The sequence below is a fragment of the Eubalaena glacialis genome, chromosome 6 (assembly GCF_028564815.1).
Source record: "Eubalaena glacialis isolate mEubGla1 chromosome 6, mEubGla1.1.hap2.+ XY, whole genome shotgun sequence".
NCBI lineage: Eukaryota > Metazoa > Chordata > Mammalia > Artiodactyla > Balaenidae > Eubalaena > Eubalaena glacialis.
Window position 1 is genome coordinate 12,698,395 of NC_083721.1, and position 24,448 is coordinate 12,722,842.

The window sequence follows — 24,448 nt, forward strand, 5'->3', positions numbered from 1 at the left end:
CTGTCTGTGAAAGGCCTTGGGGAGGTCGGAGGTGTGGCTCAGGTCCCCTGACCACAGTCAGCGAGTCTGGCCGGGCGCGCACCGCCCCATCTTAGTAACAGTGGCTGTCAGTGGGGGATGGAGGGGGACCTGGCAGGCACGCCCTGGGCGTCCTAAAAAAGCTGCAGATCAGCCAAGCGAGCTCAGAGTTGATAAAAAAAAACATTGCAGAAGTAATAGCTGAAACTATAAAGTGACATAGTAAAGATCAGTGAATATTTTTTAATCTTAATTCATACGTATTTTACTTTTCTATCCTTCCCAAAGCAAGCATAAGCAGTAAGTAGGCAGGTTAAGTGCACTAAGCAATATTTGGGACTTCCTCCCTCGGCCAGATGGGCTGTTGCCAGCCTTGGGTAAATGCATACATGCGCCCCCTTGTACAGTCACTCTTGACCTAGTTGCACAACTTGCTACCTGTAAACAGGCTTTCAGAGGGCACGTGTGTGTCCAGGTTGGTTTGAGTTACGCGGCTCACTCAGCAATGGCCCTGGTTTGGGTTGTTGGTTCTACCATCGAGAGGTTCTGTCTGCAGGGGAGGCTCACTGGGCTTGAAGTTCCGGACGTCAGCTGGTGCCGTGCGGGTCCCCATCGAGGGCCAGTTCCCAGAGGAGAGCAGGGTGGCCCTGGGGGGTGGAGGGGGGCCGAGGTAGAGGGACTCCCCCGCTGCAGCTGCTGGACGGGGCCCGATGCTCTGCCACCTGGTTCCTCGACCGAGCTCGGTAGAGGCGGCGGGGTCCCCTGGGGGGCCCCGTGGTGCTGGGGTTGCTTCCAGACACAGAAGGGGAGGTTGAGGCCGAGACTCCAGGGGCACGTTGGGTGGTGCTGGGCATTGTTCCTGCGGACAGAACAGAGGGAAGGAAGCATCCAAGCTGCCCGGAGAACCGTCCTTCCCCGGGTTGGGGAGGGGGCTCCCTGCTGCACCCTCTTGCCTGGCCAAAGCCTGCAGGGGAGAGTCACAGGGCGAGAGCCCGTCTGCCAGGGAAGCAGGCCCAGGAAGGGGGGCAGTCAGCCTGGGTCACCAAGGCCACCACAGTGGAGAAATGGAAGAGAAGAGGAAGTGCTCGATGGTGACCCTGACCTTGGGGCTTTCCCTCTGACCTCATGTCACAGATTCACAGCTGGTGGAGGCAGGGGTGGGGGGATGGGAGGGGGGGAGGTTGACCTTCTGTCCATCCACGTGTTTGAGTGTAGCTCATCTCGTGTCCGTACCTCACGCCAACTTGTATCTGAGCCAGAAATCCATCCTCCCTGGATGGAGCCTCCTGCACTCGAGGTGCTGGGGGCACGGGACACATCCCGCCTGCCTTTGGTTTCATCAGTGAAGTGGGATGGTAACTGCCTTGTGGGTATCAGGATGAGATGAGGCCATGTACTGATAGCTGTCTAAGCTAGAGAACTCGTTCAAATGTGGTTATAGTTGGAACGTGAATGAAGGAGGCCAGGAAGGGAGCACGAGGGAGCCAAGCCCTCCTTCCAGATGACTCAGATGATGCTAGCACAATCTTTTTTTTGTTTTTTTTTTCCAGCATGGAAAGAACGACTCTTTGGGAAGCAACTCAGCATTCTCTTTCCTAAATCTAACTAAGGATCTATTTGGCCGCCCTGAGCATTCCTTGTCACAGAGTTCCTGGAGAGCATTTTCTGTAGTAAGCCATGCGGCCAGTCAGGGCAAAGAGCGTCATTATTTTGCCCTGTTGTAAAACTGTAGCCCAGAAGATGCGCAAAACCCCTGTGAGCCCACCAGACTGGGGAACCTTTCGCTGGGAGGGTAGCTGAGTATCCTCGCAAACTGTCCCTAGCACAGGGCTTGCTCCAAGTCACCTCAGAAGAGTAGAAAAGAAAGTCAATTTCATTAGTTTGTCCCTCGGGGATCTCTTGGGGGTAAAAATCTGCTGAGCTTCAACGTGAGTTCTGAAAACTGAAAGAATGGATTTCTTCATTGCTCGAAAGCTGGTCCCCGCCTCCCACATGTGACCAAGGGAACCAGAATGACCTGGTGTGTGTAGAGCCGGTGCATGAGACACTGTGGACAGGGCAGCTGGACGAGGGGGTAGGAGAGACAGAGGCCCCTCCAGGCAGGCCTGTGAATCCGCAGATCCACAGGTCCTCGGGGAACTGGCGGGGGGACCCCATCAGGCAGGGGGGCTGCCCTCTGGTTCTTTCAGGGGCTTGGAGGCGCCTCTTCCCCTCCTCTCAGAACAGCTCTGCTCACCTCCCCTGCTCCCAGCTGCCTGTGCTGGATCACGGTTCCCACGCCCCAGGACCTCTTGGTCCATAATGGCGCCCAGCCACCGTCTTCCTCTGGCCCCCTCAGTGCCTCGTGGCCCCAGCTCCCCTGCCAGGCCATATGTTTCCAGGGGCAGTGGCCAGCCCTGGACCAGCCCTCTCCGGGTTGGTTGCCTACCCCTGGTCCCATGAGCTATGGCAGGGAGAGAGGTGGTATAGGGCCCCTTGTAAGCGTTGTCCTTAGGACAGCGGTGGCTGTGTTGGGCAGATTCAGCTGGAAGGGAAAGTTGGATGCGGGAGGCCAATTGCGTAGCACGGGAGAATTAACATACAACGAGCTCGGCTCTAGTTACTACTTGGAATGCATGGATTGTACCTCCAATTTAACTTCCGCTTCATGGTCTTCAACAGCTTAACTGAGTTATAGTCTACACACCACAAAGTTCACCCGTTTAAAGTTTATAATTCAATGGTCTTTAGTATGTTCCCTGAGTTGTGCGACCATCACCACAGTCTATGTTGGAATAGTTACCTCGTGCCCCAAAGAAACCCTGTGCCCCTTAGCAGTCAGCCCCGCTTACTCTGCCTTCTCCCAGCCCTGGGCAACTGCTAATCTGCTTCCTGTCTGTGGGTTTGCCTCTTCTAGACATTTCACATCCAGGGAATCACACCACGTGTTGTCTTCGGTGCCTCACCTCTTTCACGTAGCACAGTGTTTCCAAGGGTCATCCACGTTGTGGCATGAATCAGGGCTTTATTCCTTTTTATGGCCAAATAATATTCCACCTCGGACATATGGGTACCCTCTGTTTAGCATCTCATGTGGCCACTTACCACATACCACCCCCTGTCCTTACTTACCTCGTCTGCGGGGAGGCTGACCAGGACATGGAAAGCAGCAGGAGGAGAAGGAACACCACGAAAGCTGCCAGGCTCACCCAGAAGGCGATGACGATCGAATCTGTGGGAGGTGGACACGCGTCTCCACGTCAGCGTGATGTCACAGGGCCCACGGGCGGGAAGCGAGGGCCCCCATGTGCTGTGGGGATGGGGCTCTGGGGCTTAAGTCTTCTCGGCTGTGATGGGGGGCAGAGGTACGGGGGCAGATGTTTCCATTAATGATAAGCTTGGGAAGGAAATGGGCAGCAGCAGGGACCTGGCGTTTTCCCAGGGCCACGGGCCTCTGGGTGAGTTTAGGGGGCTTACTGAGGGGAAAAGACAGTAAATGAAGTTGGGTGACACCTCGTGGATTTGCTTTTTCAGCTGCTACTAATGGTCAGAGAATGGATTTCCCCTCCTCCCTTCCTCTCGGGAGGCAGAAGAAAGAGCTGCGAGCAACTTCACCTGGCAAGACGGCCTCCCCTCCCCTGTGAGGGCTGCAGCCCCTACCAGCCTGGTTAGGGACAGCTTCAAAGACCCCAAGATCAGAGACTTAGAAAAAAAGATGTGCGCTAGGCAACAGTGCCAGCCTGCCGCATGAAGGGCCAGGCCCTTCCCGCTGTGGAGTTGTCACCCGAGGCCTGCCACGGCCAGCCTGTTAGAGGTGGAAAGAGCTGGTCCCTTTCTTTCCGAGGGACAGGCCCAGCTGCGGGGCAGTGGCAGGAGGAAAAAGCACTATTGCAGCCGCTACTCTGGCTGTATCTGTGGCCGGAGGTGAAAGGACACAGGGAAAACAGGAAAGATGCTTAGTCTCTTCCGGGCCCTGGGTAGATCCTGGCAGGTCAGGAGGTTCCTTTCTCTGAGACTCCGGGTCTGGAACTTTCGGCAAGTTGCTAAGGAACTGCAGGGGTATAGTTTCTCTTGGGGGTTGTCTTTGGCTCTGGGCACAGAGTACCAGGCTCATAATTAGTGTCTGCAAGCATCTTATCCCAGACATACTCATGCCCCCAGGACAAGATGCCCCAGACCAGGATATGCTAGGCACCTACATGTGTGACCAAAGGAAGCCACTGAAGGATGGTAATCAACAGGCATGTATTAAGCACGTACACGAGCCAGGCTTTGCTGGGGGCTGTTAAGGATTCAGAGGGGGCCAACCTAGCCCACCAGAAATCGCTGACCCCCTTTAGGGTGCTGCCTGCATCTCTGCCCCAGCATCCTCCTCGGCACTCCTGCTGCACTGCCTGTGCTAGCCCTGCCCTGCCTTCTGTTGGGTTCTGTTCAAACAGAAGATGCTTCTGTGATGGATTCAAATGAAAAGATGTTTATAAATGGGTGAACAAATGAACAAATAACTGAATGAATGAATGGAGGATTAGAGATCTATGAGTCATTTGGGGGGTAAATAATAGTAATTTAGTAAAGATCGTTACCTCTGCCCTCTATGATCCAAGACAGGTAGAGGGAGAAACTGAGACCTTGTAAGAGTTGATTTTAGGTCCTAAAAGTGTCAAAAACAGGTAATAAGGAAAAGATGCAGTATCTGCAAAAGGAATCATGGACCTCCACCACCTAGTAATGCATCAGCAACTTGGCACTCACACTGAAGAGAGGCAAGGACAGCAAAGCCCCCCCAGGCTGACTCTCACATCCTCTCTGCTTTCTGTCCCTGACCTGAGAAACCACTGGGGGTGCCCTAGAGCCACAAACTGTTGAAGGGGACGCATGGGCTCCTGCGAAATAGGAAATGAGGTTGTTGCCATCTGTCTTAAGCTTAAGGACATTTTAAAAAAAATTTTTATTGGAGTCTAGTTGATTTACAATGTTGTGTTAGTTTCAGGTGCACAACAAAGTGAATCAGTTATACATATGCATATATCCACTCTTTTTTTAGATTCTTTTCCCATATAGGCCATTACAGAGTATTGAGTAGAGTTTCCTGTGCTGTACGGTAGGTTCTTATTAGTTATCTATTTTATATACAATAGTGTGTATACGTCAATCTAAAGAAGCCTCTGACTTTCTTAGCGTTCCTTGCCTGCTCACTGTGTATTATTCCACAATACCTGCTTAGGTTCAACTCTGTCCCAAAGAGTCACAATTTATTGTATAACCCTCAAAGTATAAGAGTATGTATGTTTTCAGAAAATATGGTTTGGGATTTTTATTGTATAAGGAAGTTTCAGATTTCTGCAGACACTAACACTCTTTTACTTTCATAAAAGTAAGGTAGGATTTGAGGTCTCTGGCACCTACGTAAGTTCCGTCAGAGCCTCTAAGATAACAGCTTCCAAACCTGAGCAGTTGAGACGCCCCCTCCCCTCTCCCAGGCTCACACTGTCTCTCCCAGCCCTTGGTCATTATCTGCTGAGCAGGAAATGAGATGTTACCACTCCCAGAACACAGCGTCTTCAGAGAAGTGAAATTTTAATTTCGCCAGACCAAAAAGGCGAACAGTAGCCACTAGCCGTTTCCTGTACTATATTCTATTTCATCACGTTCTGTTGAAAAAGGCAGCCAAGAAAATAGGGTTTCTTCCTCTTCTTCCTGAAGGTTCAGCTTAAGTGCTTGAGAGAACATTTTGTACCAAGGGTGAGAGCTGTCATTCCCCAGCGTTGGAAATGTTTAAATATCCGTGGGCTTGTCTTTACAACAAGGAACACCAGGCTGGCTTGACAATGAAACTGGTCCAGCCACGGAAAACTCCCCTTCCCTTCCCTCTTCTCCAAGGTCCTAGAATAAAATTAATCCCAAGAGTTTTCCCTTCTTGGGGAATAATAACGGGGTTAAGGGCCTAGGCTCTGGAGGCCATCAAATTCTGACTTGGTCATTTCCTAGCTGTTTGATCTCAGGCAATCTGAGATTTTTACATCTCTAAATTTATTAACAGATAAACTCCTTATCTGTTAAACGGGTATAATAGTATGTGTTTTTTGGCTGTTAGGCAAATTAAATAAAATAATATGTATATGCACTGTACATGGCACAATTCCTTGTTTAATGGTCGTGAACCAATGTATAAATAGAACTAATATTATTTCAGTTAAGAGGGCTTTGTGGCAAGTAATATCACAGCATCCTTCAAGCTCACTAAAATGTAAGCTATGAGTAAAGGTAATTGTAGCATAGACTGCTGGCTGTCAATCCTAATGTTTGCTTTCACATGCTTCCATAGTAATAGAACCCCTCCTTTAGCAGGTCACATGGCTTCCTGGCATGAAGACTACATTTCCCAGCCTCCCTTTCAGTTAGTAGGGTCATGAGACAAGGTTCTGGCCAATGAGATGTGAGTGGAGCAGTTACAGGACAGCTTCTAGGAGTCCTTCTGCAGAGATGGCTGGATTTCTAAAACCCATGTCCCTTCTTATGCCCTTACTCCATTTTGTTGCCCAGAACATGGATGTGATGGCTAGAGCCAGGCTTGGATGGCAGGGATGGCAGAGATATGAGCTAGAACAAAGCCACTTCTTGAAGAGTTCATGGAGCTGACCTACCATCCCATCCTTCAAACTTGTACATGAAAGAGAAATCAACATCTGTTTTATCTGGAACTCTGTTAATTTAACCAATTTTCTCTATTGAATCTGTAAAAAAATTGACTTTTTAAATGAACATATCAAAACTGACAAATCGGGCTTCCCTGGTGGCGCAGCGGTTGAGAATCCGCCTGCCGATGCAGGGGACATGGGTTCGAGCCCTGGTCTGGGAAGATCCCACATGCCGCGGAGCAACTAAGCCCGTGAGCCACAACTACTGAGCCTGCGCGTCTGGAGCCTGTGCTCCGCAACAAGAGAGGCCACGATAGTGAGAGGTCCGCGCACCGCGATGAAGAGTGGCCCCCGCTTGCCGCAACTAGAGAAAGCCCTCGCACAGAAACGAAGACCCAACACAGCCATAAATAAATAAATAAAATTTAAAACAAAAACAAAAACAAAAACAAAAACAAAAAACTGACAAATCCAAATGAATGCGGACCTTCAAAATAGTCATCCTCTCTCTACCACAGAGTCATCTAAATTTTCCTAAAATACATACGATGATCAAACATTTATAAATTCTTCTTTTGCAATCACCTTGAAGGACACACACATACACACACACACACACACCAATTTTGCTACTTTATGAGATATTTTATTTTTGACACCCAGCTGGTGTCAATCAGCTTAAGTCCATTCACCTGATTGGTTTCTGGGTGATTCTTAACTATTTCCCAGAAGCAAATCCACTCTCCAAAGAAATACATAATTTATCACTGTGGACATTTCATAGAATGTGTCATGGCCACCAAAGTCATTTCCAAAGTAAGAGTTCCAAGCAGTTTTTGAGCAATGACAGACTCATTCAAGTGTGGCAGCTCCACATGGGGCTAGCTCGATGGGAAATTTGTTCCAAGGGAAACATGCTCATATCTTTGTTTAAAAATTACTTTCACTGCTTACATCATGTCCATGGGACTGACCATTTGCTGAAGACTTAAACATCATAATTAAAGTTGTAACCTGCACTTGATCCCTCTGACCGAATGAGAAGAGTTATATATAGGTCCTTTGTTCAATATTTACCCTGAAGTCTATGCATTGTGTTCAGAAGAGATTGGTTAGTGGTGTGTTTTCGTTCTTCCTCTCCTAGCTCTCAGAGAAGCAGATGAATAGACTGCCTTATTATTATTTATTTTTTAACATCTTTATTGGAGTATAATTGCTTTACAATGGTGTGTTAGTTTCTGCTGTATAACAAAGTGAATCAGCTATACATATACATATATCCCCATATCTCCTGCCTCTTGCGTCTCCCTCCCACCCTCCCTATCCCACCCCTCTAGGTGGTCACAAAGCACCGAGCTGATCTCCCTGTGCTATGTGGCTGCTTCCCACTAGCTACCTATTTTACATTTGGTAGTGTCTATATGTCCATGCCACTTTCTCACTTCATCCCAGCTTACCAGACTGCCTTATTATTGAAGCCACCAGAGGCAGTGCATCAGCAGAAGTCAATATGGGCTATGACAAATTCTTCCTAACCCCTAATTAAAGGAAGAAGACATATTGACCTGAGAGGTAAATAATACAGCAGTAAAGCCTACCCAAGGAAAATCAATTCATCTCACTACTCCCTGCAAGGGAGTACTTGAGTAGTATCTGGAGACTCATTGTATTAAAATAATCTGTATGGTTGCTATAAGATTGGAATATGGGACTGTTTTTTTCTCCTAAGCTCAGCCTCTGAAAAGAGAACAAATAGAAGATCAAACGTGTAATCAGTCTGTTCAGGCAGGGTTTCAGGAAACAGATTTGCATTTTCCACCTTTCTGACAGTGTTGGGAAGATTCTTAACCTTTCCGTGAAACAGAAGCCACATCTGAAAAATCACAAGGGTAACAATCCTTGTGACGTCCCTGTAACAGAATCACACCAGATTTTAAGCCATCCCTGGGAAAGGGCAACCCACAGCCTTCAAGTCAGCACTGAATGCTCATAAAAATATATCTAAATCCCTAGATGTTTCCAATTATCTGCCCAACCATGATGGAATAAATTGCACTGCCTGGGCATGAACACAAAAATTTAAAATCCTTCCTGCTTGTTAGGTTAACACATGAGCTCGGGGATTTTTTCTTCTATTTTTGTCTTCTCTACTTGACATAGGAGTTGAACCCAGCTTGGACTTCGCCATGTCCAGCAGCTGCCCTAGGTGACCTTCTAGTGAGACGATCTGAGCGAGAGCTTTGCCTCTTTGCCCAAAGCATTCCCAGCATCTTTCTGTCTTTGATGTGCACCCCTGCAGAGACCTGGGATACGATGCTATCTGATTTGTTTGACTGGGTTGGCGATCCAGCCCAGAGGAACTGGCAGGGAGAGAAAGTCACATTTGTCAGTAAAGGAGGTCACCTGCTTGCTGTGGTTGACCTCTGTCCACCCTCACCTGGACTCACGCTTACCTTACCGTACCTTCGAAGCCAAGTAACAGAGCATCCCTGAGACTGCCCAATGCTGCCTTTTGCTGATCATCACAGAAAACAAAAGTGACACAGTGATAACAGGAGCACAGAGATTGGATGAGGGAGATTTCTGCTTTTGCATTTTTTAGGCTATTTCTTTTTTAGTGACCTTTTTTGAATTCAAATACTAAGGACAAAAATAGGCGAGACATCTTTACTTAACACACAACAGTGGAAGAAGTTCTTCTCTCCCCAAGGCCACTGCTTATAAGAGCAAAATTCTGGAAACATTCTATATGTTCAAAGATACATATTTCTAGAACACCATGCAGCTATTTGCAAAATTTTTGTGAAAGAATATTTAACAACATGGGAAAACAAAATACTGTGATGTCAGTAAGAGCAGGGTACAAAATAGCATACACAGCCAGATCTGATTTGAAATATATCTAGCAGACAGGATGTGCATAGTGAATTCTCTCTCTCTGCTTCAGCTGATGGCCAAGACAAAGGTGCCACTATAGACTGAATGTTTGTGTCTCCTCTCCACCATTCATATGTGGAAGCCCTAATCCCCAGTGTGATGATTTTTGGAGTGGGGCCTTTGAGAGGTAATTAGGGTTAGATGAGGTCATGAGGGTGAAGCCCTCATTAGGATTAGTGACCTCATAAGAAGAGAAAGAGACACACATACACTCTTTCACCATTTGCACCAAGGAAAGGCCCTGTGAGCACACAAAGAGAAGGTGGCCATCTACAAGCCAGGAAGCAAGTCCTCACCAGACAGAGACTCTACTGCCACCTTGATCTTGGACTTCCAGCCTCCAGAACTGTGAGAAATAAATGTCTGTTATTTAAGCCACCCAACCTGTGATATTTTGTTATAGCAGCCCAAGGAGACTAAGACAGGGCTTGACTACTTAAAATCTGACTTGGTGATGCTTAGCTCTAAGGAATTTTCTTTAGAGACAGTAGATAGTATTCGGAGTCCCCCACGACCCTCATCTTGTAGGAGAGGGTGCCCTGCCCTCGAGTCCATGGGGACAATCCAGGGCATTCCCTATGTGTCTGTTGCATACTTCCCAGCCTGCAGACCTGTGGGAAATAAATTTCTGTTGTTTATAATACACCCAGTCTCTAGTATTTTGTTATAACAGCCTGAAAGGACTAATACAGGCTGCTGTAACAAAGTACCGTGTCTGGGGTAACTTAAACAACAGAAATTAATTTTCTCACAGTTCCAGAGGCTGAAGGTCCAAGACCAAAGTGTCCGCAGGGTCGGTTTCTTCTGAGGCCTCTCTCCTTGGCCTGTCTTTCACTGGGTCCTCCCACGGCCATCCCCTGTGTGTGTCTGTGTTCTAATCTCTTCTTACAAGGGCACCAGTCACTTTGGATTACAGCCCAGCCTAATGACCTCATTTTAACTTAATCACCTCTGTAAAGGTCTTATCTCCAAATACAGTCACCTTCTGGGGTACTGGGAGTTAGAACCTCAACATAAGAATTTGGCGGGGGGCCGGGGGACACAATTCAGCCTATAACACCAAGGAAGGACAAACTTGGAAGGGGTTCAGACCTCCCTGGAGGAGATGTGGTTTGGCCACTGGATGGCAGAGGGGTTGGGTCATTCAGCCAGGCCTGAGCTTGCCTAGAGCTGCTGGACAAACCATGGAGAGCCCTCTGAAGGCCTGGTGGGCGGGTGGGGGTCGTTGAGGGGGAAGGGAGGGAGAGGGAGGAGTTGGCCGGCAGTGGCTCTGGAGGCACGGCCCCTCCCCGACCGACCGACCACAGGTTCCCCGGGGGCTTTGGTTTCTTTGTCTATATGGCTGCAGAGAGGTTATTGCCACATTGAGGCTGCAAGATCTCAGGGAGACGGTGTTCTGGGCCAGGGACCGGAGCTAGTTCCCCCAGACATCCCCACGCCCTCACTGCTGAACCCTCAACCCCGGTGCTCCAGCAGTGCCCTCCAGAGCCCTCTCCTGAGAAATCCTAACACGTGCTCACTTTAAAGAAATTCCATCATTGATCTTGATCACAGAGCCTATTTTGAAGGGTGCATTCAGAGCTGAGAGACAATAAATTGATAATTGATGCAAATATTCATCGTAAAAATTAATAATGTGTGCAAGAGCTGCCTACTTCACATTAGTTTATTCATTCATTCAGCAAACAGCTATTGTGTGCCTACTGTGTGCTAGGCACTATTTAGGAGCTCAGGGGCGAGAGAGAGAGAGAGAGAGAGAGAGAGAGAGAGAGGTGGACAAAGGTTCCTGCTCTGTTGGATCTGACATCCAGGTGAGAATCTGCCCCCTGATCATGACGAGTGTCCTGGGAAGAGTCCTGAGGCATCAGAGCTGGAATTTAGGTCCTGGCTCTGTGACTAGTCAGCTGGGTGACATTAAGTAAGTCACTTGGCCTCTCTGAGCCTCACATACTTCTATTCCCATGGCTGTAACACCGGAGCACACTCATTCGTTCATTTATGCGGCCGCTCCCTCCTATACTGTGAACTCCTAAGGGTAGGGATCTTTTCAACTTTATGCTTCCAGCCCCAGCACATGGCTGTTTCCTGCCCACGTGTCCCCACCACCCTACTGACCCTCACATTTATATGTTCACCAGAGCCATTTTCTTAGCAAGCAAATCGGCCCTTGTCTCTTCCCTGCTTACAATTTTAAATGACTCCCTGCAGTTTACAGGGATCCTCCGAGGCTGGCCTGCAAGAATCTGGCCCCCGGGGATCTGGAGCTCATCCTTTGTCACTCTTCCCAAAACACCCTCCCGGAAGCACATCTTTTACATACAAGAGTGTAACTGTTCTCTACCCTGTGCCAGCCCCCTGAGTAGCAGGCAAATTCCCATCGATTTTTTGGACTCAGCTTTGCCACATCTTCCCTGGGAAGGCTTCCTTCACCTCTTACTTCTCCCCAGGGGTGTCCTTCTCTGTGCTCTGTGGGCAACTTTCGCAAATCTCCAGCCTAACACCATTAACTGAATAACCGTTTATTACTGATCAGTATCTCCCACTTGACGGGACAGTTGAGGATAAACAGTGACCTGCTTGATCTCTTCCTCGAGCCAGTGTCATCTACAAGAAGGGTCTGGTCTAGACTAAGAGAGACTCCAGGGACCACACTCAGCTCGTCCACATGGAGTGCACAAAATAGCTCTCATGCACATTTGGGGGGAACTGGGAAAATTTGCATATAGACCGGAGATTAGATGATACTAAGAAATAATTGTTGAAGAGTTTAGATGTACTGTGATGTCCTAACTTTTAATAGTTTCCTAAATTTGCTGGAGGAGTGTCATGAGGTCTGTAACCTACTTGGAAATACATCATCACAAAATAGATCATCATGGTAATAAAATAAAATAGTTGTTGAAAAAAAAATCGAGGACGTGGATTTAGTCCATTTGCTTTTATACTTCCAGCTCCCAGTGCAACTGTCTGACGCGTAATGGATAGTTACAGAATTTTGATTGTTGAATTAATCATGAGCGATGGCCAGAAGGTGGGAAAAGGTATGGAGTGTTTCTGGTCTGGTGCGGAAGTGGGTGTCTTTGAAAAGACTGAAAACAAAATTGACAGTGCCTAATTTCAGAGGGACTACCAGGAGGAAAAGGGGGCTTAGACCTATTGCGGAGGGCAGGGGCAAGGAAATGAGCAAAGGGCACGTGGTTGAGCCTGGAGTCCCTCCTATGCAGGGACGCCGTGAACAGTTACACAGGCTACACACTGCTCAAGGGACCCCACCTGAATGGGTTGTGATTAGCTGTGTGCCCAAAGGAGGAGGCTTTTTTCTAATTTTCTCTACCGTGGGGGTTAGTGGCAGCCCTGTTCCTATGTTTGTGGGGCTTGAGGAAGGAGAGGAGAATTAAGGTGACCATCCGATGTGCCTGGGTTTCTCAATATGCATCCATGGGACAGTCCTGGGCAAACCTGGAAGGTTGGTCGCCCTCAGGAGAGTGCAGCAAGAGAAAGAAGAGGTTGAGGAGATGGAAGTGAAGATGGAGAGAGACTGAGACCAGGGGGAAGAAGGAGGTAAGCTTGTAGGTTGATGTTTTCCAAAGGGACCAGAAAATGGAGTCATTGTCACCAGCTGATTGTCACACAACTTCCCGCAAGCTCAGCGGCCTGTCCTCCCCACCTGAGCTCCGCTGAGCATCCATGGAGAGGATGTCCACTTTCCCACCCACTGGACCCAGGCTCATACAGTTACAGACAGGCCCAGGGAGGAGACAGGGGACCCAAGGGAGTTCTCAGTTTCCCCTCAGCAGCTCCAGGCAGGAGTTATTACAAAACAGCACACAAAGTAGGAGTGCAATTGTATGTGGGTGTAAAGGTGTGTGTGTATGTCCATGCACGCATGTGTGTATGTGCCTGTGTGCACATGGGGATACAGACACAGAACAACCCTAATTGGCTAGGCATCGAAACGTTAACACTGATTTTTTTTCTGACTGGTAGAGTGAAGTAATTTACTAAGGAGCATATCAACCTTTAAAAAATATATTTTAAAAATGTGGTCATAGTAACACACCATCATTTATTTATCCCATCTCCTGTTGATGGATATGAGGTCATTTCCTGTTTCTGTCTATGACATACAGTGCTGCAGTGAACATCGAAATACATGTATCCTTGTGGACACGTGCAAGCATGTCCCGAGGTGGATGCCTGGGAGAGGGATGCTGAATGATGCCTTGTGAACATCTGCAACTTTTCTGGTCCTTGCCAAGTTGCTCTCCCAAACGGTGAACCCAGATTTCATCCCATCAGCGGCATTTGACAGCACTAATTTCTGTACTTCTTACCCCAACACTTGAAATACCAACCTTTTAATTTTTGCTGATCCAGTGGGTGGGAAATGGTATCTGATTGTTCTTTCCCAGTGCATTTCCCTGATGACTTTTGACATTGAGCATTTTCTCATGTTCCTTGGCCATCTGAGTTCCTTCTGTTATTGTCTTTACATATCGACTGCCCATATATTTCTATTATTTTTGTTCTTGTTGATGGAAGGGTTGTGTTGACTTATGAAATAATAAAGTGGTTTCCATTTTAAGAGAAAAACGATATTTCCAAAGTAGCTTCCAAAAATATACGGGAATAGTCAGTGCAGTCTCTTTGTCATTCCTAGAATACACCAGGCGCTCCCCTGCCTCAGAGCCTTTGCCCTTGGTATTCCTGCTGCTTAAAAGACTCCTTCCCAAGACATCCTCAAGGCTTGATCTCTCACCTCTTCACAGGTCACCTTGGAGAGGCCTGGGTGTCAACCCTTCCTTGGGCCCCAGCTCTCCTAGCCACTCTTCCTATTTGATTTTTCTGTGGAGCACATCTTGCCATCTGCCATATTTTTCTTGTTTATTGTGAATTGAAGAGTGCCTCCAATTTTTAATGCTTCTCCCACTAGAACCCATCTAATTCCCTCCTCCTGAATCTGGCCTGGCCTTGCTAACTTATTTGCCCAAGATCACGGAGCTAGTAAGTAGCAGAGCTCAGATGTGAATTACAGCGGACAGGCTTGGGAGTCCATGCACCTAGCCCTGACGTAGCCACGGCCCCATGGCTGGTCACCCAGAAAAAACAAGACAATTAATCTATTCAGGGCATAAACACCCTGGTGGGGGAGGGATTTTTGCCTAGCCCCAAAATTCTTTTCCAGAGACATTAGAAATTAAATTCAGATAAGACATGAAGCCTGGGATACGTGAGACACAAACAGGAATAAAGGATCCCAGAAGGAACACCTCTCCCTGTGGGTGTCAAAGATTCCTGATATCTAGGGGTTGGGTAGAAAATGGTATCTGATATCCATTGTAATAAATCTGGAGTTAACTTTCTAAGACACTAGGACACTTTTGAGACAGAATATTCTTTTAAGATGGATTTTTTTTTTTAATAAATGAGATTGAAAATTTATTTTATTCTATTTTTTTAATTAGTTAATTAATTTTTGGCCACACCACCACGTGGCTTGTGGGATCTTAGTTCCCCGGCCAGGGATCGAACCTGGGCCCTCGGCAGTGAAAGCGCCGAGTCCTAACCACTGGGCCACCAGGGAATTTCCTTAAGATGGATTTCTTGATAGAGTTTAATTTATTTGTTTGGGGTTCCAATAAACTGGGTGAGTTTCTTCAAATTGTAGATATCATGTTTTCTATTGTCTGTATGCAGATATGGGAGAGTTATTTTGTCAGTCCCCTAAAATGCATAACTTGAATCCTTGCTATGAGAATACCAATCGATGTTTACTCTTCATGGGAGGGATGACCCAGCAACTGGCTTCCCCCTGTAGGAGTCAAAAGCCCCCAACATCTAGCTTGTCTGGGGGGTGGCAGGGCAGTGACTTGTGTCTCTGGTAAGATTCCTCACTGACATAATCTTTACTGGGTTTGGGAGTTTGAGGAGGAATTTCTTATTTGACCTCATTTCTAGCTCCCCAGGTTGTAAACTTCCAACTCCAGTTCAAGTGTGCAAGAAAGAATATCTCAAACCTCACACACCATTTAGAGAACACCAGCCGTTTTCGCCAGAAATGGAAGCTGTTTGTGGGGAAGGGGGGAAGGGCAGAGGACTGACATCATGGGTTCTAAGATTCTAAAGTTGCAAACGGTCCTCCCACCCAAAGCAGCAGACTCTTTGGAGCCCAGGTGGTGGCTGAGAGGGGTGTCTGAAGCTGAGTCAGAATTTTATTTAATTCGTGTTAATTTAAAAAACTCTTTCCTGAATGCAGATCTACATGTTGTCCAGATCAATATGTATCCCGAAGTTCTGAACTTTTGATAATATACTTATGTGGGCTTTTATTTCAAATCTGCCACTTTCTCCCTATTACTATATGTCTTCCTTATTGTGAGTCGTATGTGAAAAAAAATCTGCATTTTAATGTCATGATTATATACCTTGTATCAGAAAACACACGCCAAATCTATTTTGCCCCCAAAGGTTTTGCTACAGTGCCAGGCATACAGGAAGTCCTCAGCAAACATGAAACAGAAGTCGTCAGCTTCTGCAAGCTGTAAATGAAACAGGAAACAGAACACTTCCTAACCAGACATTCTATAGGACTTTCCCCAAGGGCCCTGCCAGGGATCTGCCTCCTTTTATTAAATGATACCATCCGAGTGAATTTCAGTTTTGAGCTGGTGTGTAACAGACTATCTTTCTTTTCATACGAGAAGCATCCGGTTCCTTCTAAGGACTGCGTTCATTATTTTGAAGGACATAGTGTGTGATGGTAGTGAAATCCCAAGGAACCCAGGGGACTTCAGAATAGGCAGAGAGGATGGGCTCCTGAAACTGAGACTTTGTTTTTGTTTTGTTTTGTTTTTCATGTTCATTCCCTCAGTTAACTCATTATCTTGACTGACTAGCTGGGATAATCAGAGGAGATTGCTGACAAAGTACCAAGTTACTCAAGAGATAAAGACTGGGCAGGAGCAAGGAGGAAAAGGATGTTTACTTGTCTGGTTGTCCTTCCTGAGACTGTGAAGATGAAGCACTGGTGAGTATTTTAATAAGAATTAGTAAGTCACACATCTGAGGAGTGGACACAGTAACTCTCTCCCACATCTGTACAGAGACAACAGAAAACGTGAAATCTGCAATTTGAAGAAACTCATCTAGCTTATTGGAACCCTAGACAAATCTAACTCTATCCAGAAATCTATCTTACCAGTAGATTCTGCTCCCAGAGTGTCTTAGTTTCTCAGGAGGTTAGTTTCAAACTTATTACAGAAGATAACAGATACACCCCCCCCCCCATTCCCTTATATCCACGAGTTCAAGTCATGTTCTGGCTTCCCGGTGACATCTGTTGTAGTTCTTAAGTGAATGGAGAAAAGTCATTTGGGCCAACCCCCAGCCTCTGCCTGGCCAGCTTTCCCAGTTCAGGACTCACGTTTGTTGGCTTTCAGCTTCTTCTCATCCACGGGAATGAGGTCCAAGTAGTCCAGGTAGTATTCATAGCTGTAGTAAGCAGTGGAGGCATTGGTCCTGTTGGCCATGCCTGCGGCACGGGCAGGTGGCCCCTCCGGAGCTGCTCAGAGCTCTACCAGGAGGTTGCCCAGCTAATTTCTGTAAAATCATCCAAGTGTGTCTGTGGGTCTCCAGGCTCAAGGCCTGCCCACTTATCAGAGCCGTTGGGCTCAGAGGAAGGTCAGAGGGGTGGGCCTGACATCTTCAGTGTTCAAGTAGAGCGTTCCATCCTGCCCTGCTTGACGGAACTCCAAAACAAACAGAGCTACAAGGCTGGAGCCTGCAGCCCCAGGGCAGTTCCAGGTTGGGCCTCAGCATCAGGACAGGAAAACAGATTCCCCCAGGGCCCCTTGAAAGGCAAGATGTGGGCTAGGATTGGAAAGGACAGTCACTTTTTACCTTAAATACTTACAAAGTTAATCAACAAATCAAAAGGCTGGCCGTGCCCTTCACTTGCATTAAGGCAGTGCTTGGTGCTATTAAGCAACCAGCAAGTCACTGGCTTAGATTCCTTATCCGAGGGCCTGAGTGATGTCAGCCCTGAACTTGCAACCTCTCGTGTACACATCAGCAATTAATTAAACCAAAAGAACACGCCAACTGAGCACACTTCCCAGCTTTCATCTGAGCCCCCAGGAGACAGTCAGTCAGCCGCCTCTGTTCAGACGGGCTGCTTCTCCTGTCCAGATCCCACGTGGATCGTGCTCTTGGGAAATAGGGCCCCAGGGTGAATAGGGTTCACCAGCCCTCTGCTGACGACAAATGGGACAAGGATTCTGCCGGTCAGGGCCTGACTCCAAGTTGTACGCTCACTTTTCTAAGAGCACAGATGCAATCAAGAGGAACATTGCAAGTACTGGGAGTGAGCAGGACTAAATGTGAGAGGATCCCTAGAATTAGTTATGAAATCGAAATGCACAGAATGATGGGGACTTTCCCGCCAATGTATGAACTTTCCCATCTTCTTGATTCAGGTCTACACTGCCAGAGGAAAGCTGGGCACTGACGGTGTAGACAGTGAACCCAGATAACTTCAGGCCCACCTGGGGGGCCTGCAGCACTCCATGGGGACCCCTCCTCCTGAACTGAACCTCGGTGGTTCAGTCGATTAGAAAGGGAAGTGAGCTCCTGCGTCTCCAAAGTGAGGAGATGAAAGATCCACTTGAAAAGACACTCCGTACAGCACGCACTTCCCTGTGCACGTACATCCAGCTGTGGCTGTGCACGCTGCTGTGCACATGCCTCCTGGGAGTCCTTGGTTAAGGGACAGTAGAGCGTAGGGGACACAAGCATGGATTCTGGAGCCAGGCTGCCCACTTTGCATCCTAGCTCTAGCTCTTCCCAGCAGTGTGGCCCTGGACAAGTGACTTAACCTCTCTGCAGCTTGCTTTCCTCATCCGTGAAATGGGCATGACCACAGCATGTGTCTCCCGGGCAGGGGGCGGGGGGGCTGGGAAGTATGAATGGGCACAGCCAGGCATGGGACTTACAGCAGCCTTGTCCGTAGGAGGCGCCCGTAAACATAAGCTGCTGTTGTCACCTGCCAGCAAATGTGGCCTTTCCTCCCACCCCACCATGCTTCTTTTCTCATTTCTCACCCTCCATCGAGTCCATCTCCTCTGCAGCTCTGCTTTCACCCCCCTCTCTCATAATCCATCCATCTCTTTCTGTGTACAACACCAACCTTGGATACAGATGAACTCCGTCTATTTCTTGCCTTAACTATTCACGTTCTCCAGCTCTCTGCCTGTCCTTTAAGGAGAACCTCTAGTAAAAAGTTTCCCAACCTCAGGTTACCATCATCATCCACCAGCATGCACCCATGTGCACGCGTGTACACACACACACACACACACACACACAGTATTTTCCAGAAAGTTAAGTGACATGTTCAGGCTTACCCAGCCAATTAGTGACTGAGTCCAGATAAGAACCTGAGTCTCCCGACTCCCAGTCTGCTGAGCTCCCCTTGGCACTAGGCAGTCTTCATGGACGTGACTTACGAAAAGCAATTGACAAAGGACATCATGCTCTTAAGACACAGGCACGGATACAGGGAGGGAGAAGAGACAGGGACTCCTTCTCCGCTGGGAATTGAAAGTCAAATGAGGTGACCTAGGCTATTAGCAGCAAAGAAATGTGACCAAAGAGCGCTTCAATTTCAAGGCTGAGTGAGATCTTGTTGATAAAAAGATAAAAAGGATCTCTGACTTTTTTTAAAATTACTTTTTTATTGGAGTATAGTTGCTTTACAATATTGTGCTGGTTTCTACTGTACAGCAAAGTGAATCAGCTATATGTATACATATATCCTCTCTTTTTTGGATTTCATTCTCATTTAGGCCACCACAGAGCACTGAGTAGAGTTCCCTGTGCTATACAGTAGGCTCTCGTTAGTGATCTTTTTTTTTTTGGTAAATTTATTTATTTGTTTGTTTGTTTATTTATTTATGGCTGCATTGGGTCTTTGTTGCGGCATGTGGACTTCTCATTGTGGTGGCTTCACTTGTTGCAGAGCACGGGCTCTAGGCACGCGGGCTTCAGTAGTTGCAGCACGTGGGCTCAGTAGTCGTGGATCGCGGGCTCCAGAGCGCAGGCTCAGTAGTTGTGGTGTACGGGCTTAGTTGCTCCACGGCATGTGGGATCTTCCCGGACCAGGGCTCAAACCCGTGTCCCCTACATTGGCAGGCAGACTCTTAACCACTGCACCACCGGGGAAGTCCAGTGATCTATTTTATACATAGTATCAATAGTGTATATATGTCAATCCCAATCTCCCAATTCATCCCACCCCCACCTTTCCCCTTTGGTATCCATACGTTTGTTCTCTATGTCTGTGTCTCTATTTCTGCTTTGTAAATAAGAGAATCTCTGACTTTTAAGGATGTGTTGAAACAAACAATTATGCTACCAGCTCTACCTTAATTGGGGTTGTACATGTTTTTACACTTTTAAGCAATTTAACATGTACCTGTCCAAGTCACTATAATTCTTTTCTTTTCTCATTTTAAACTGAGGAGGTTGGAAGGTTGGAGTCAAGGGGATTTGCAAAATTGGCAGGTGGAGAGATGCAGAGTGTGAGAATAGCTGAGTCAAGAGGGAGTGCTTGCCCCTTTCTCGGCCAATCCCTGGATCTTCCTCCTATTCGGTTCCTTCAAGTGCAAGTTCCCCATGGCCCAAGACAACTTCTCTGATCCTGCCGGGCCCCAGTGACTTTCCCTCCCCTCAACGTTAATCACGTGTATTTGGCATCACTACCACCCTTTAAAAAACTATTTTAAAATTGATGTATAACTTACAATTAAATGCAAACACCTTATGGATATATCTTGATGACTATTACACACACAGAAACATACACACACATGAGCATCATCTAGCTCAAGATACAGAACGTTTCCAGTGCCCCAGCAGGTTCCCTCGGGATCCTTCCTGGTGGATAACCAGCCTCCACTCTTCATACATACCAAGGAAACTGCTATTCTGATTTCTATCATCACAGATTAGTTTTGCTTAATTTCAAACCTCATATAAATCTAATCATGCACTACAATATGTACTCTTTTGTATTTCACTTCTTTTATTCAACATGTTCTTATTTTTCCTCTGTGGTATTCCATTATATGAATATTCTGTAATTTATTTATCCATTCTCCTCTTGATGAACATTTGAGTTCTTTTCACTTTTTTGGCTATTATGAATAAATGGGCTATGAACTTTCTTTTTTTTTTAATATTTTATTTATTTATTTTATTTGGTTGCACCGGGTCTTAGTTGCAGGAGGTGGGCTCCTTAGTTGAAGCTCACCGGCTCATTAGTTGCGGCATGCAGTCTCCTTGGTTGTGGCAATGGAACTCTTAGTTGCAGCATGCACGTGGGATCTAGTACCCTGACCAGGGATTGAACCTGGGCCCCCTGCATTGGGAGCGTGGAGTCTTATCCACTTCGCCACCAGAGAAGGCCCCGAACATTCTTTTTCACATATGTGGTGGACGTAAGTACTAATTTATATATCAGGTATATATCAGGAGTGGAATTGATGGGGATAGCTTTACTAGGTATAGCTAAACAGTTTTCAAAAGTGTCAATACCAGTTTACACGCTCACAAGTATATATATGGAGCATTGCAAAAATGCCTACAATCCTCTTCCTTATACACCCAGTGACTTTATATCCTCTTCACATCAAAAAATGAAGCACATTTCTCCATTTTTTGATTTTGTGACTTGTTTTGGCTTTGAGTAATAAGTAGGACTATTAAGTTTTGTAAGTTTCAGGCCAACATATTAAGGCCTTGAGGCCATGTGCCCACTGTCCCAGACCCCTGCCCAGTTACTCTGTGAATAAGCAGAAGCCAGCCTGTTGGGTGATCAGAGACGTGTTGCCCAGTCAACAGCCAGCTAATCCCTAGGAGTGGAGCACTCCAGCTGACCAGCAGCTGACTGTAGACCCATGGGTGAGCACAGCCAAAATCCAAAGAACACCCAGCTGAGCCTGACTTAAATGGATGATCAACAGAATCATGAGATTTTGAGCTAGTTGAATGGTTGTTCTTTTTTTGGCTGCATTGGGTCTACATTGTTGCTAGCGGGCTTTCTGCGGTTGCGGCGAGCGGGGGCCGCTATTCATCACAGTGTGCGGGCCTCTCCTTGCGGTGGCTTCCCCCATTGCGGAGCACAGGCTCTAGGCGCACGGGCTCAGCAGTTGTGGCTCGCGGGCTCCAGAGCGCAGGCTCAGTAGCCGTGGCACACGGGCCCAGTCGCTCCGCGGCATGTGGGATCCTCCCGGACCAGGGCTCGAACCCATGTCCCCCGCATTGGCAGGCGGATTCCCAACCACTGAGCCACCAGGGAAGTCCCAGTTGTTCTTTTTTGTTTGTTTGTTTTTAATTTTATTTTTTTATTGAAGTATAGTTAATTTACAATGTTGTGTAGTTTCAGGTGTACAGAAAAGTGATTCAGTTATACATATATATATATAACTGTATATAAAAAATACATATATTTTTCAGGTTCTTTTCCATTATAAGTTATTACAAGATATTGAATATAGTTCCCTGTACTATACAGTAGGTCCTTGTTGTTTATCTATTTTATATAGATAGTGTGTATCTGTTAATCCAAAACTTCTAATTTATCCCTCTTCTCCCACCCTTGTCCCTTTTGGTAACCATAAGTGAATGGTTGTTCTTTTAAGCCTTTAATTTCGGGGTGATTTGTTACACAGAAAAAGGTAATTGATAAAATATGCGATTTCCAGTTGCTCCACATCTTCACCAACCTTTGTTATTGTCAAATGCTTAAATACTCTGGTAAGGACCTACCACATTTTAAAATTCACTTCCGTACATGTCCTTACTTGCTTAACTGCTTTTTAAAGTTTTTGAAGACAAAGACCATGCTTTACACAATAACTATAATATCAGTATTTGTTGATAGTATCAATCATACTAAAAGCTTTCCATGAGATAAACAAAATGTATTCCTAACAACCAGAAATCTTAAGGCTGCAAAGAATGATGTTAACAGCTGTCAGCTAATTCAGGTTCTTGAGGTACGAAATTATGAAATTAAAACCCAATCAAACAGTTTTCAATAATTGTGGAATGGTGTGTATCACACTAACCAGCCCACAGATAACAATTATAAAATCTGGATAAAATATGATAAAGCAACTATTTGGAGGCACTGGAGAGTGACTGAAAGCAGGCAGAAACTGAAGGGAAGCCAACTCTTGAAAAAGGGAACTGCACTGGGTGACATTTGTATTTATACAGCAGTTTCTCTGCTTGTATGTTTCCTCAGTCCTCATAGCATGGAACAGCTTGAACTCAAACAGAAAACTAAAGTTTCATTGGCTCGAGGAGTCAGGGGACAGAGCTTGGGGCAACAGACTGAGTAACTGGAAAGTGGGAGGAGGGGAGTCCTGGAAAGTACAGGGTCACAGAAGAATAAACCCTCAAATCTGTGTGTAAACATTGCTCATATCCTTGGCTATGGTACAGAACCAACTTGAAAGTGATCATGATAGCTAAATCTGGAACAACTTGAGCAAAATATATATTTAACAACAGTGTTGGATTATAACCCATAGGATAAACTAAATATCCATGAACCCAACTGCTATAAATAAATGACTAAATAAACAAATGGTAGAGAAAGAATGGCCCTTCCTAACAGAAGAATTATAATAAATAAATGGAGACGTAAGGATGGAAATAGAAAACCACCACTAGAACACCACAGTAGTAATTGTTGGCAGGCAAGATCCACTGATGGATGCTGAAGTTAGTGGGTGAAAGTATTTGAAGAAAAACTACAGCTGCATAGTTTAAAACATATGTACTCCAAATTATTTATTAGTTACACAGAGAAAAACGATAACTTTACAATGAGAAATCCAGCAGATAACACCTTACACAAGTGATCAAGTTACCATCATCAGTTATAAGATATAGAGACATCATGTACCCACTGAGGAGAGCATATCACCTCTGCAGTATTCTTGCTAAAATGCATAACCTCAGTCTAATCATGATGAAACACCAGGAAACACCACATTGAAGGACATTCTACAAAATAACTGACCAGCCTTCTTCAAAATGGTCAACGTGATGAAAGTCAAGGAAAAATTGCGGAACTATCACAGATTGGTGCAGACTAAAGAAACATAACAAGTAATGTGACGTAACATTCTGAGTTGGCTCCTGGATCAGAAAAAAGACATTATTATGTTGTACACCTTAAACGTACACATGTTGTATGTCAAATATATCTTAATAAAACTGGAAAAGATATTTTTAAAAAATAAAAAGGACATTAGTGGGAAATCTGGTGAGATCAATATAAAATCTATAGCTTAGTTAATAGTATTCCACCAATGTTAATTTCTTGGTTTTGCTGATGCTGGGAGCTCTTTGTACTATTTTTGAACACTTCTGTATGTCTTCCATTATTTCAAAATATAAATTAACAAAAAATCCTTGGGTCACTCCTGAGCTGTATATGGGCAAGGGGAGAGTCAAAGGAGCCCGGTGGAAAGTAACAGCTGAAAGGCTGAAAGAACGGAATGGAGATTTCAACTACCTCTCATTTCAGGAGGAGCACAGTCTGGAGTCTGAATCCAGCAAAGTTAACTGCCTGTAGATAAAAAAATCAACACTGCAGAGCTTGATAATAGAATCCAGAGTCTCCATAACATGTCATCCACAATGTTCAGTATACAATAGAAAAACTAGAATTACAAAGACATAGGAAAGACATAACTTCTCTCTAGTCTGAAGAAAAGGAAGTCAATTGAAACCAACACTGAGATCATCTAGATATTGGAATTAGCAGGTAAGAACCTTAAAGCAACTATTATAAATATGTCCAA

At 46.0% G+C, this 24,448-nt stretch overlaps 1 protein-coding gene and 1 non-coding gene across 2 annotated transcripts; both read right to left on the minus strand.

Annotated features, from left to right (window-relative positions):
* Positions 1-241: 241 nt before the first annotated feature.
* MRAP (melanocortin 2 receptor accessory protein) lies at positions 242-17,427 on the minus strand. The gene is given in 5 exon segments (XM_061192914.1): positions 242-683; positions 685-773; positions 775-877; positions 3,130-3,229; positions 16,996-17,427. Coding segments are annotated over 5 exon segments (564 nt in total). The 5' UTR covers positions 17,102-17,427; the 3' UTR covers positions 242-517.
* Positions 15,084-15,156, minus strand: TRNAE-UUC (transfer RNA glutamic acid (anticodon UUC)). Its single transcript has one exon. It is a non-coding gene; the product is annotated as a tRNA-Glu (tRNA).
* Positions 17,428-24,448: the final 7,021 nt, after the last annotated feature.